The sequence below is a fragment of the Battus philenor genome, unplaced genomic scaffold (assembly GCF_028537555.1).
Source record: "Battus philenor isolate CCGP_79_NKW_IND1 unplaced genomic scaffold, ilBatPhil1.0.hap1 SCAF_17, whole genome shotgun sequence".
NCBI lineage: Eukaryota > Metazoa > Arthropoda > Insecta > Lepidoptera > Papilionidae > Battus > Battus philenor.
The window spans coordinates 1,046,184-1,059,723 of NW_027181679.1; the positions used below are offsets into that span (position 1 = coordinate 1,046,184).

Below are 13,540 nucleotides of genomic sequence, written 5' to 3' on the forward strand. Positions count from 1 at the left end.
TGCAAGATTTTTTGAATTTATATCAATTAGAATTTTTATGTAAGAATAGCATAACATTTTGCATTTAAATTATTTATGTCGGCATTATATACTAATTTATCTTTGAGTTATGTATTTAACATTACTGTGTTATTATTGTATTACAATATTTAATACTTTTTTATAATAAACATACTACTGTTACGTACTGTGGGTTTTGACTCGAAATGAAACACGACTGGTTCACGAGGAGTCTTTTATTCACAAATCAGATGGTCACCTTACTTCCACACAAAGTAAACTTTTAAACCAAACTACGTTTCCAAATCGCTAAGGAAATTACTGTCCAAATAAATTACCGAATAGTCACTTTTATATCTCCGATTGTAGATCTTAATCTTATAACTTGAACAAAAACACTGAATTGTCGTGATGGGCAGTACACTTATTTATACTACGGATAAGGTTCTAGTAAGTGCGAGATAGTACTCGGTTAGAATTCCCGAGAACCGTACACAAAAATATATAAATAACTTCAAGGTCATGCGTGTTCACGGCAATAGGGTTAGAGGGTTTTGTAACTCGTGCTTTGTAACACTACGTATAATTTACAATTTCTACGATTTGTACAATATTCGAGACGAGTAATGTCTAATTTTTAAATAAATATTTAAAACTTTGCTTATAACAATTAACTTAAGTTTTTTTCCAATTCTGTCATTATGAATTGCATAGGTATTATCTATATTTTGTTGTATTATTTTTATCTTATTATAATTTATGTCTGGTCTACAGTTCCCACGTTCCTCACCACGAACCTAATCAGTATACAAGAGCTAAAATATAGTAGCCATAACTTAGATTTAACTGTGCTGTCAATCCTAAATTGTAAGTTATACTCTGTATTCTCATTTTAGATAAATATATCTATATCTACGTATTCTTAAATAAAATTATTATTGCGATTAGAAATATTTTTTATAAACCATGATTATATTTATGAAAAAAAATTAATATACCTAAATTGTTTTATTTCACCTTGATGATGCTAAAAGTTTGTGCAACTGGCAATTTCAAAATAAACATAACAATAACAATAATTTCAAAATTTGAAACTAAATTTTTTTTTACGTGAAATATATTCTGTCGTTGATTATTATTAATTGGCGCCAAATTACAAGATACTTTAAAATATTATTTTGGATTTAACACGTAAAATTTATCGTTGTGTTGTCTTGATTTGACTTTGGTTAGATTTTAGCTTTTTTTTTTTGGTTAGCTGTTTTGATGACTGGTCACAAAACTTGGATTTATTGCTAAGATTTTTAAATATCTGTAAAAATTAGGAATAGTATATATTTTTTTAACCTTTTTTCTTTTGTCATATAAACCACAGAGTAAATTTGTGTCGTGTGTCCAGCTGTCACATATATTTTTTGTTAGCGAAGAAGTTCCTTTGCCTTTACATGAAAATTAGAGACATATTTTTTAAGTTTATTTATATGTCACTTAAATCTATGGGCGCCATTTTGTAGGTGGTAACATGATGACATTGTTGACAAGAAATTTTTGGACATACGATCAAAAAAACGCGACAAGTAATTTTTGCAGCTCTCTCTGGATGTTAATCTGGCATAGCCTAAATATTCCTGAAGACGAATAAAGTGGATATGTGAAGGAGCCTTATCAAGTCGTATTACTTTATAAGTACAATCATTTCAACAGAAAAAAAATAGAAATAGGACTAAACAAAATTTTCTACATCGTTTCTTTTTTTAAATGTAACTTTTTTGTTATCATCTAAACCTAAGATTTTATTTTATGTTTAGACATACCAGGTTAACTGGTAGAAAAAACCTTAAGGCATTAAATCCGAAAATATTGGAAGGGGTGAATAAATAAATAAAAAAAATTTAATTAATTAGATGAGAAGAGAATTTTCATTTTCTTATATTAAACATCTTTGACCACTCTTTTACGCTGTACTTGAAAACACACAACCCGTTTTGAAAATATCAATAGATTTTATTGTCGATCTATGAAACCTACCTATATAACATGGAAGGTAACATCAACGGTTCCGTAAACAGAAGTAAATTAAGTATTAGATCAGGTTTATTTATTTACAAATTATCGTAAAACAAAATTCTTTATTTAAAAAAATAAACAAAAAGAAACTGTAACAAAATAACATAGATAATAACTTAAAAAAAGAAACTATATGGCTATTTACTATATAACTAAACTATATACTATATAACAAGAGGCGGTCTTATCTCAAGACGAACTCTACCAGACAACTTTTGGATGGAGATGTGAGTCATGAAAGAGAAGGCAGTTTAGGGTTTACATAACAAAAAAAAACTTTAAAATTTACGACACGTTTCAGAGTATTGTACACGTGCACATATACATACACATATATACAAATAAACAGACATGAAATATGTACAGTAGTATACACACATTCATAATAACAAAACATAAAACGCAATGTATTTGTGTAATAGACGGCACGCAGGTTGATTAAGGTAATGGTATTAGACCATGGGTTAGCAACCTTTTTATCAACGAGTCAATTTATAATTAAAAACTTTGGCAGGTCACACATATAGTAATATTTATTAGTAATAGACAAAACGTTATTTAAGAAAACATAAGAATAAAAGAATGTATAGAATCCATAAAACAAAAATAAACTAGAAAAGAATAGAAAAAAGAATTTCATGATCATTCAGTCTAAATCGGTGATTATTTTAAATTGTTTCGGTATAGTATGTTTACTACCATTATAATATAAAATATTTTATTAAAATGTGATGAGAGAAAGTAGATAAAATAAATCATTTTTAGAAATGATTGGCCGCATAAACATAATTAAAAACAAACTGTCACATTATAAGCAAAGACTGTAAATAGAAAATAGACATTAAGAACTACATAGAGGAACTGTGTGCTACAATGTCAAGTGTTTGTGTAATAGATTGCACGCACACAAATTGTAAATAATATTATAGAAAAAGTTGGCAAATAAAATTATATATAAAAAAAGGATACAAAATGTCAAAAATGAAATGTAAATTGTGAATAGATAAGTAAAAACAGATGTAAGCAATGTATAAATATTATTTGATGAAAAAAAATAAAGCGGGAATATAGGCTCGCATTGGTCGCACAGATAAACATGAATAAGAACTTAGTAAACACGTACATAGATTGTAAAATAAAAGCAAAATAAAAAAAATTACCCTATATTAAATAATGCCATTTCGCCGTAGAAGATTTCAGGTGGTTTAAAAAAAACATATATCCCGTAGATTTAAAATTTTCCTTCTTTTTTTTTCAGCCGATGGACGCACACTGCAAGGCATATGCCTCCCCCAGGTCGTGACAATGACTGGCCTTTTGCTGCTCGCATCCAGAGACTTTCCGCGACCAGTTCGTGATGAACATTCGAGAACTTTATGACATTTATCGATTTTATATTTATAAAGGCGAGGTAGTGAGTAATAAAAGGCAGTCGGTGAAGTAAAGAGTTCTTTATTTGACAAATATTTTAACAATATATTTTTTTTTATAAAAGATCAGAGAAAATTGAAAAGATTTAGGGAAGAAATAATCATATTATATTTACAGTAAAGCTACGTTTGCGTTATTTTGTCACGTGAACAAAATCACGGGCAAAGATAGAAGAAAATGAAACCAACCAACATACATTTAATTATTTTTTAATTAAAGTGATGAGTGAAAAAAACATTTGATACTATCGGCGCTAGACCACCACCGCTCGGCTGATTACTGAATGAATCTGTAAATATGCGCTGAGATTAAAACAAAAAGCTCGATCGCGGGAATGCCGAAGCCTATTAAATCCCCTGTGAAAAAAAAATCTTGCAAATATTTACTTTATTCCTGCCATAATCTCTGTCAATGTCTATCAATGAAAGAACTTTCCCGCCAATATCAGAGAACGTTGTAAAATAAATAGATATTACTTTATTAAGTTAAAATGATTATGTTGATTTTATTAAAACAATTTAAATAAATAAAATTTAATTGAATTCTATATTCTGATAATTAACAAGTAAGACGTAATAAAAATGTATTTTTGGTAAATATTATTCCCTAGATCTTTGTTAAAGACATTATAACACGTATGAACACCTATATTTTTTAAATATATATATAAAAATCATTTTGTAAAAACTAAGACGGTAGCAGAAAAAAGACTGGTCCTTAAAAAAAGGCCTACGTCCAACAGTGGACATCTTTCGGCTGTGATGGTGTGGATGAAGTTGAAAAGCAAAATTTATTTTTAATGTTAGGGCATTAAAATGTTATTAATTTTAAAATATTTATCTATTTTTACAATAAAACATTATCGCTGTATACTTTTAAAAACCTATTAATTCAAAATGTTTAATTATTTTCATTGACATTTGTCATCTGTCATTATGTAATTAGCCTGGTCATAAATACAGTTGTAATTAAAAACAAACTAAACAATACTTTTGAATTTGGAATCTGTCATTTTATATGATTGTTCATTATGTTATTTTCGCGCCAATATATTGTAAAATTTTGATTTACGAATGAGAAAATATTTACAATGGAGCAATATATTAATAAACAAAATGTCCGTATTTATACTAAAAGCTCTAAGGAAGCTTCCCAATTAGTCAACAGAGTACAACATGATCATTATCCGACATCAGTAATGGTTTGGTGCGATGTTAACTATGAAAGAGTGATTGAGCCATATTTTTGTGTAAAAGATATCAAAACATTGACTCAAGTTTCCCAAGAAACCGTTCTTCAGAACGCAGCTAAGACCTGTAACGACGTCATATTCAATAATCAAGAATGGTCTCTTTAGCAAAACTCGGCGTCGGGTCATAAAACGCGATCCACACAATCTTGGTTAATGCTCCAGACTTCACCAGAGCTGAAGATTGGCCGTCATCTAGTCCTGATCTTAATCCGCTTGATTATGATTTATGATTATATTTTGGAGAGTAAGGCTTGCTCTAAACGCCATTACAATTTTGATTCCTTAAAACAATCCGTACGATTGGTAGTGAAGAATTTTTTTCATAGAGTGTGTATATATGTGTGTGTGTATATATATATATATATATATATATTGATGGTTTTATATTAATGTATTGAAATAACACACTGTAATAATAATAAAGGTTACTTAAAATAAAAAGATGATGTTTTTATTTGTAACAATATTTATTACAAGACCTATAATATTAAAGTAAATATTATTAATACCAAAATATTATGAAATTCAATTATTTCTTTACTTATATGTTATCACTTTTAAAAATTATGTCATAATACAATATCTTTAACCGTTGTTATAGAAATTAAAAAAAAAAAGATAACGTCATCTGTCAATCAAAAACTTTTAAGCTTTTATACTTATTTTAAATCACTCTATATAAAGTGATAACTGTAAAATATGTACAATTTATTTTTTACTTTAACATGCGACATTTTATTATCATCTGCTAGTACAAACAGGGACAGATAATAAAAAAACTATTAATTATAGCATATAGCAATTCGAAATTAGAAAACGCGTTTTTTTCTATATTATCATTGATTTAACACAACAGATAAGTGCCTACTGCAATGTATGGGTTTTACACTAAGATCGCTACGCCGGTCTCGAAGCCTCCGACCCTATTTCTAAGATCCATCTACAATACGTGAATTAACAGTAAATAAGGTTACATTTATAAATGGCACTAAGTTTGAAAGTTTTATTTAGTCACTAAATTTTTACTCTCGGAGTTTAGTCAAGTTTTATTTACCGTACCGAGTTCGTTGTGGTCTTGTTATTTGGGCATACGCTCCATACGTAATGATCTCCGAGTGAGGACCTCAGACTGTCATTCAAAACACGTTTATCATTCCACCGGTGCCGAGGTGGATGTAACTTGAATTGTTAAGCAGCTGTTCCCGGGTTAAATTCTGATAGTATATGCAGACCTATACCTGACTTACTTATGACATGAACCTTCTGATCTTTCTGTCACGTATCAACGAAATAACGAAATTATTTCTGTGATATATCTAACGAATCGACATATGAAGCTATTTGTTAACTAAATTTATTTAAGGTAAACACACAATGCAACGAAATTATCTTCTGTTCATTAATGTCAGTCGAAATATCCTCATTACAAGGAGTAGGATTCCTTCAAAAATCGTCACAATGATTAGTCTTGCGCTACATCCAAGGACTTCTAGAAAACTTGATTATTTTATTCGAACCGCTTTATTTGTCACAAATATTGAAATGTATATATATGTTTAGTATACAGAACACACATATGATATATAAGATTCGTTTGAGTATCTATTTCAATATATATTTTAAGAACTAGGACAATAATATAATTTGAATTCAAAAATTTGGATGAAAATTCGATTCAATTTAAGATATAGAAAACTCACATCAATTAAAACCTTATTTACTCTCAACTGGTTTATTGTTTGACAATGATGGGTTTTCACTTGTAATAAGGCAAATGTACAAACAGACAGGTACTGCCGCGCTAATGAGGTTCATTTACGATATGGATTAAAAGCTATAAGCAATAACAGGCTAATAGCATATGAATGATCCGATTTATATACTTTTGTGGCTTTAACAGCTGCGGACTTAGGATGCGCGGATTTAAAAAAAAAAAACTTTAGATTTGACGCATGACGTATTGACTGATTGACATGTACACGGTCGTTGGAGAAGGTGTGAACTCCTCCTATGAGCTATAGTTGAATGGATATCAGAGATGGCAGAGGAGCGTGGCACTGCGTCGCACACGGAGGCGAGGGCGGCACGTAACACAGTTTCAGTTGTTGTTCGCGTGTCGCGACGCACCCGCCGGCAGTTACGCGGACTACGCACCCGGTCCCAGCTCGTCGCCGTCAAAGTGTCGACCGCGTCTCGCACAGATGTGTGGCACGCGAACAACGACCGATGTGTGGTGGGCAGGCGCCGGCGCGGCACTGGCGACCGGGGGGCGCAACGCGTGGCGGTGCCTCGGGCACGCCCCCGGAGCGGCGGCCAATGGCACGCCTGCGGAGCCCCCATAGGAGCGCGCGCCGCGTCGGGGCGGGGCGGCGCGAGGGGCCGCGGCCGCGCCGGGGGCTCCGGGCGCCACTCTCGCCCCGAGAGCCACTAGAGCCTGAGCCGTGGAGTGGCGTCGAGTGTCCACCGGTCGGATGTCCGCGGAGGGCGGCGGCTATTCGCCGTGTCCGGCGGAGGCGCTGCCGGAGCTGAGCGCGGCCGAGCTGGCGATGAGCCTGTCGCCGAAGTCGGCGCTGCTGCAGCAGAACCTGTCGCACCTGCAGCTGCAGCACTCCACACCATTCTCCGTCACCGACATCCTGTCGCCGATCGAGGAGTACCGCAAGTTGGAGCTCGCCAACAACCCGCCGTCGCCGTACAGGTGCGTGGATCGATGGCGCGGGGCGGCGAGGGGGCGCGCGCGGGGCGAGCGGGCGGGAGGGGAGCCCGCCCGCCCGGCCGTCGAGTGGCCGAAGGTCTCGAGAGCGCTCGACCGCCGCTCGTAGTCGAAGGATATAGTTCGGTGACGTTTGTCGGCGCAGGTATGTTGTGATCGGCGGTCAAGTGACGCGATGCGCCGCGGGGTCAACGATGCGCCCGCCCGCGCCCCTTAGCGCTCCGGTGGCGCCCCGACTGCTAGTGCCCGTGCACCCGGTGCACCGCCACTGCACCGCTAGTGCACCCCGACAGGCCTCGTAATGACACTCGAGGCCTATATGCATATGTACGTATGAACAATCCGATTTGCTACTGCTCAGCCCGGGTGCTTACCACTTACAACCTTCCGCGTTCCAAAAACAAACTTTGTGTTCCACTAAAACAACACATTAGGCCAAACGTTCAATTACGACCGATCTGCATTCAATTCAAAAAACCTTTATTCAACTTAAGATGAATTACATCACTAGTTGACGTCAAGTTTAGTTTACCATTGATATTATTTGCCGTAACCTATCTTATAAACTTTAAGTTTTTTTTATCCAATAATTTCATATTTCAATATAGCCGGTCTTCAAAATGATTTATCGAAAATCATCGTATCAGGTTACATCTCAATAGGCCTATTTGAGTTTTAATTACGTTAAAGATTTTTCATAAAACTTTCGCTATTATCTTTTAAAATAATTGGTAGAACGTAGGAAACTATTATCAGAACAAAAATTAGTTAAAACCACAACACAAAAATATATTTACAAAAAACAAATTATTTTAAGTTTCCTTAAATTAGCTTGTGCCATTTATATGAACCACTATAATATTCCAAATTTGAAATCTATATAATGTTTATTTCAAAATGAAATAATTTGGTTTTTTTTTCTATTCACATTGACACAAAAAAACTTTAAAGTAATAAAAAAAACATACACCATAAAACTTTAACTCCTTACGTATTTAAACTCATTATTTAAACGGTAATAAGTTTTATATCTTTATTTACAAATAAAAAAACAATCGTTAAATTCATTTGTAGATTAAAATTGGACATTATATTTTCGAATTTATTAATTCCATTTATACATACATATATTTAATATATTATTATCATTTTTAGAGTATTTATTACCAATTTTTTATATTAGATGATTTCATTCTGTATATAAAAAAGAGCGCAAAATTTTGACATGTAACGTTTTTTTTACAAATTCTAAGACTATTTTTTAAATCATTTGACAGAGTAATTATTGCGCATTAAAACGCACGGATTATATGTATTTTATATGATTTAATTTTCTTACGTGTTTTAAAAATTAACTTGTTTTTTTTTATACTTATATATGAAGAAATTGTTAGGCATCGGTTTTTATAGACTGACAGCTTATTAGTCCTATATTATCAATATTTAATAATGAAGTATCGTTTCTTTTTAATAGTTAATAGATTTCAAATGAATTTAAATAAATTTTTAAATTGAACTACAATCCCTAATTTGCGTTAATGCATTATAGTATATTTGTTTACATTTATTTTTTAATAAATTTGTCTTTCAATTTTACAATCATAAGTTATTATTAAAACTTTATTGAACTCTGTAAAACGGCGGGCACGCATAATTACAGCAGGTTTACCTAAACTATGTAGATTTTACTAGAATATATTTTATACTAATAATTATTTTATACTAATATTATTTATTTTGTACCGCGGATTTTTCTTTTCGATATTTATGTAATGTGAAGAGAACTTATCGAAACTTAAACTGTGTTGTGAGTAAAGAATGACTGATCTTTTCATCGTGTGTTTACCCGTGTTTACGTTTATTTAGAACCTTAATTGTTAAACCTCTGACATTTAACGGTTAATTTAAATATTTTTATCTTTTCGTTTTAATATACAACTATTATTTGTGTTAATGTCAATTAATGCCTTAAGGCGATACAAAAATCATTTACGTAAGTAGGAAAAAGAAAATAAATATAAATAAATGTTTGGTTTTTAGAGTACATTACTGTAAGTTGATTTTAACAGATATTCTTACTGCGTAATAATTTGTATTAAAAAGATACATATATCTTAGTTCGTATACTACGTTTGTTATTAAAATGTCTTTGGCTGTATGATATATTAGACTTTTGTCCTCCGGTCGAGGAGTAGAATAAAACATGCTGTTTTCTTTGCAAATGGACGCCATGTTAATATTTTAACTTTAGGCATTAGTATTGTAATTATTAAAACATATCTTTTATATTTCGATTGATAGATATATATTATAAAGAAAATTATCATACATTTTCTTTTATAGTTTAATTTAATATTAGTTCTCAATACGAAAATTTAAAATATAGTTATTATTATTCCGGAACATTCTACATACAGATTCATCTTTCCCTATATATAACTTCTCAAGATTCTTTCGAAATGGTTATAACACGTGAAATATATAAGTCAAGTAAGTAAAAAAATATTTCTTCGCGATGTATTTCGTGTTGTAATTATTTTTTTCGTGATTACCGTGAACAGCGTGCTTGATAATTTTCCGAAATTGTAAAAAAAAAAACAAAATGGTTGACAGCTAATATACGATTGCTTAAAATTTTTAGCATTATATTTTGATTTACATTATTAGTTTAACAACTCTCTCCACTGCCGGCCAAATTTATTTTGATAAATTATTACAATCAACTAGCCTGTAACGTATAAATCTACTTATTTAATGTAAATATCATATTTACCGTGTTATAGAAAGCAATAAGATTTTAAGCCGTTTATTTTAGAAAGTGATCTAAGTCTCGTTTCATCCCATAGTCGCCTACTGCAAGGTATAGGCCTCCCTTAAAGATATTTATGGTCGGATATACTATAATCGCCACGCTTGATGGACGGGTTGGCGATTGCAGCGATTCTTGTAGAAACTTGTTTGTGCAATGACTATCATATATAATTAATGCACAAAGTGTGAATTATATAAGATCGTATCCCCGAAATTCAAACCTACGACTTATGATAGCAACTATATGTGTAAATACATGAAGAATATATATCATATTAATGCCTTGACTTCTCATGCGCTTGAAAAATTGCATAAAGCCTATTTGAAAGAATAGATTTGTTTCATTGCGGTTAAAAGTAATAGTTAGTAATAACGGTTAAATGTATCCTTATATATGTAAGTATCGTTAAATTTATAAATTATTTAAGTTTTCTCTTATCGAGAATGGAGATAGACAACTTTCAGAATTAACAATAAGATTCATTATTTAGTTTGAAGGTGTCAAAGTTTATATAATATATTTAAAATGGTTTAAATTGAAAAAAAAAAATTGTGTGCATATTTTAAAACACTTCGGTAACGTATTTTTAGTGATTAAAAACATTTTAAAATATACATACAATATTACAAACATAAATTTATTACAAATCAATTCACTCATATACATTTAGTGTAAGCGATTTTAAGAAATCATTAGTTCACACATCGAAATAGATCAATTGTGTCCTTTAAATTTAATTTAATATTCCTGATATTTTTTACGTCGCGATGTCAATTTGTATATATTCTAGAACGATCTTGACTTTCGAAAAATCGAAATTTTCATTCATTCATTGATATCTTATCGAAAAATGTATTAAATAGTAACTATTATATATAATATGTACAAACTATTTAGTATGACAACAGAATATATAAATAAGGATTCGTGTAGTAAATTTTTAAGTGTTACAACTATTTAATAGTGAAATATCTTATATTTTAGATATTTTTTATCACGTTTCAGATTAAAAAAATCACTTTCGCTAAATCTATTTTTAATGTAATATTTACATTTATAATTAAAAATATTTCCGCGTATCCCGCCATTATATTGACAAGTTTATTTTTAATTTACCATCAGTCACACATCCGCGTATCATAGTGCCAATATGGAAGCTTTTTTTTTTTAATTTGACATAACATTAAGAGTGGCGCGCCGAGTGTTTACCGAATACGAGTGGTGACGGACTCACGCCTCGGCCTGTGTGCCGTACGTTTAGTCAAATGGTCATTTACATGTGGATAAACAGAATTTAAGATGTCCGCGAAAAAAATAAACAAGTAAAATAACACGGTAGTTCACGGTACGAACCGGTTACGATTTGCCTTTATGTTATACGGAAAAATAAACGAAACTTTATTGACCTGGCAAAAGCAATCGTTCAAGTCGAAGTCTTCTCGTGGGGACTTAGAACCTAGGTACTCCGTGAAACGGCCGCTAAAGCAATGTAAGACCTCGGTGGTCTCCTAATTCCGGTGGAATTGTACCCGTCACCTGAGCCGAAGCCACCCCGGGAGCTATTGAGGTTCGCTATCTTAAAACAGGTCTTTGGCTAGGCGCTCTTCAAGTCCTAAGGTAGTAGTGAAAGTCCGGTACTAAAAATCGACACGCTTCATACGTAATCGAAAATAACTAGGTACGGCTCCTGTGACCAAATATTATTAAAAAAAAAACTTAATAATCAACCATTATGCTTTTTACCTCGCAAATGAAAGATATCTTCAATAATATGAGTTTATATGAGTTTTGTTTTTGGCGTTACAATAACCATGTTTCTAACAATATTTAAACTGTGAGCCAAATATCATTATATAAAGGAAGTTGTTGAAATGATTTCCTTGCGTTGTGTTATGTTTTGTCACCGTCGGCAATTATTAGTCGATATGTTTTGAGTTTAATTCTTTTACTTTAAATTCAAGTTTAATTATTAAAAAAAACTTAATTTTTAATGCCTATAATAAATATTTTAAAACTAAATATTTTTCGTATTGGCAGTATAGATTTATCTTTGCCTGTACAGTTGCATATACTTTTTTTAATTTATTACAATATTTTGGCATGGCGCCAAATTTCGGCCATATTTTCTTTTTGTGTTTTACTATCAGATAAACACGTAGTAAATAAGTTTCGCGTTGAAATATATTTAGCTAATGGTTGTTTTATTATTTTCGCATATAGTTATCAATATGGTTTGTCTTGACGAAATATTTGCTTGTCCTCTAGTTTTTCAATAGGACAAGTTGGAAACTTACATACATAGCATCTGTTCTGCACGCTATGTGACTTGACCACTGGTACTTCAACTTGTTAATCCATTGGGCTATAGGTTGCTTTCGTTTCTCTAAAGATGAAGATTCTATAAAGATCTTTTAATACCTCTACCTCTATCCATTTCTATATATCATGATATGGAATTTGGACGTTAACAAAACAGAAATAAAAGTATAATATGTTAATATTGTCATATATTTTTACACAATTAGTCTCGACACAAGTTAGATACATTCTATGAACACAATTCAATTAAATTCTTTATTAACACAACGCAATTAACAATCCAAACTGTTAGCAAATTAAAAGACAACAATCGTCTAATCTAATAAAATTACATCAAATTTAAGCGACCTAACCTCAAATTGTTCGCGGTAAATTTCCCGCCCTGTCAAAACTCAATTTGTCAAGTCAAACAACATAATAGGGCGGCACACCACTAGGGTACGTTGACTTGTGTTAATTCCTATGTGGCAACGCGCAGAGTCCAGAATTGAGTGCGAACTCCTTGGTTCGTAATAGGGATGTTTACATCGATAAAGGATCGTTTAAAAAATATAATATCACATCGCGTCAAATAAGGGGAAATTTCACTGAAATTTTTATTTTTATTAATTTTTGCATAAATAAAATGAAGTCATTATTTTTATTGTTAAATATTATCTAATACAATAACGTCTTCCTATGTAAAAGTTGTTAATTTGAATACTGAAAAAGAAATTACATTATAAGAGACAAATAATGTCATCATCACAATCAAACTTAATTCAGCAGCAGGATGTCCACGGCTGGACAAACGCCTACCATGAATATTAGAGATTATAAAATATATGACAGTACATCTGTTGTTAATAGTAGATAGAAGTTTTTAAGTAAAAAATTGGACTGAAAGTGCGCCTGATATTGAAAAATTTATGCCGAGATTTAAGAACTGAGATTTACGTACGTATAT

The 13,540-nt window shown here is 31.9% G+C and overlaps 1 protein-coding gene across 1 annotated transcript in view; it reads left to right on the top strand.

The window, feature by feature from the left end:
- The first annotated feature begins 7,202 nt into the window (after positions 1–7,202).
- LOC137919951 (thyroid transcription factor 1-like) overlaps positions 7,203–13,540 on the top strand; it is a 67,836-nt gene continuing 61,498 nt past the window's right edge. The window contains exon 1 of the mRNA XM_068763175.1: positions 7,203–7,448. Within this exon, the coding sequence (XP_068619276.1) occupies positions 7,222–7,448 (227 nt within the window). The 5' untranslated portion in view covers positions 7,203–7,221. The remainder of the gene's footprint in view (positions 7,449–13,540) is intronic.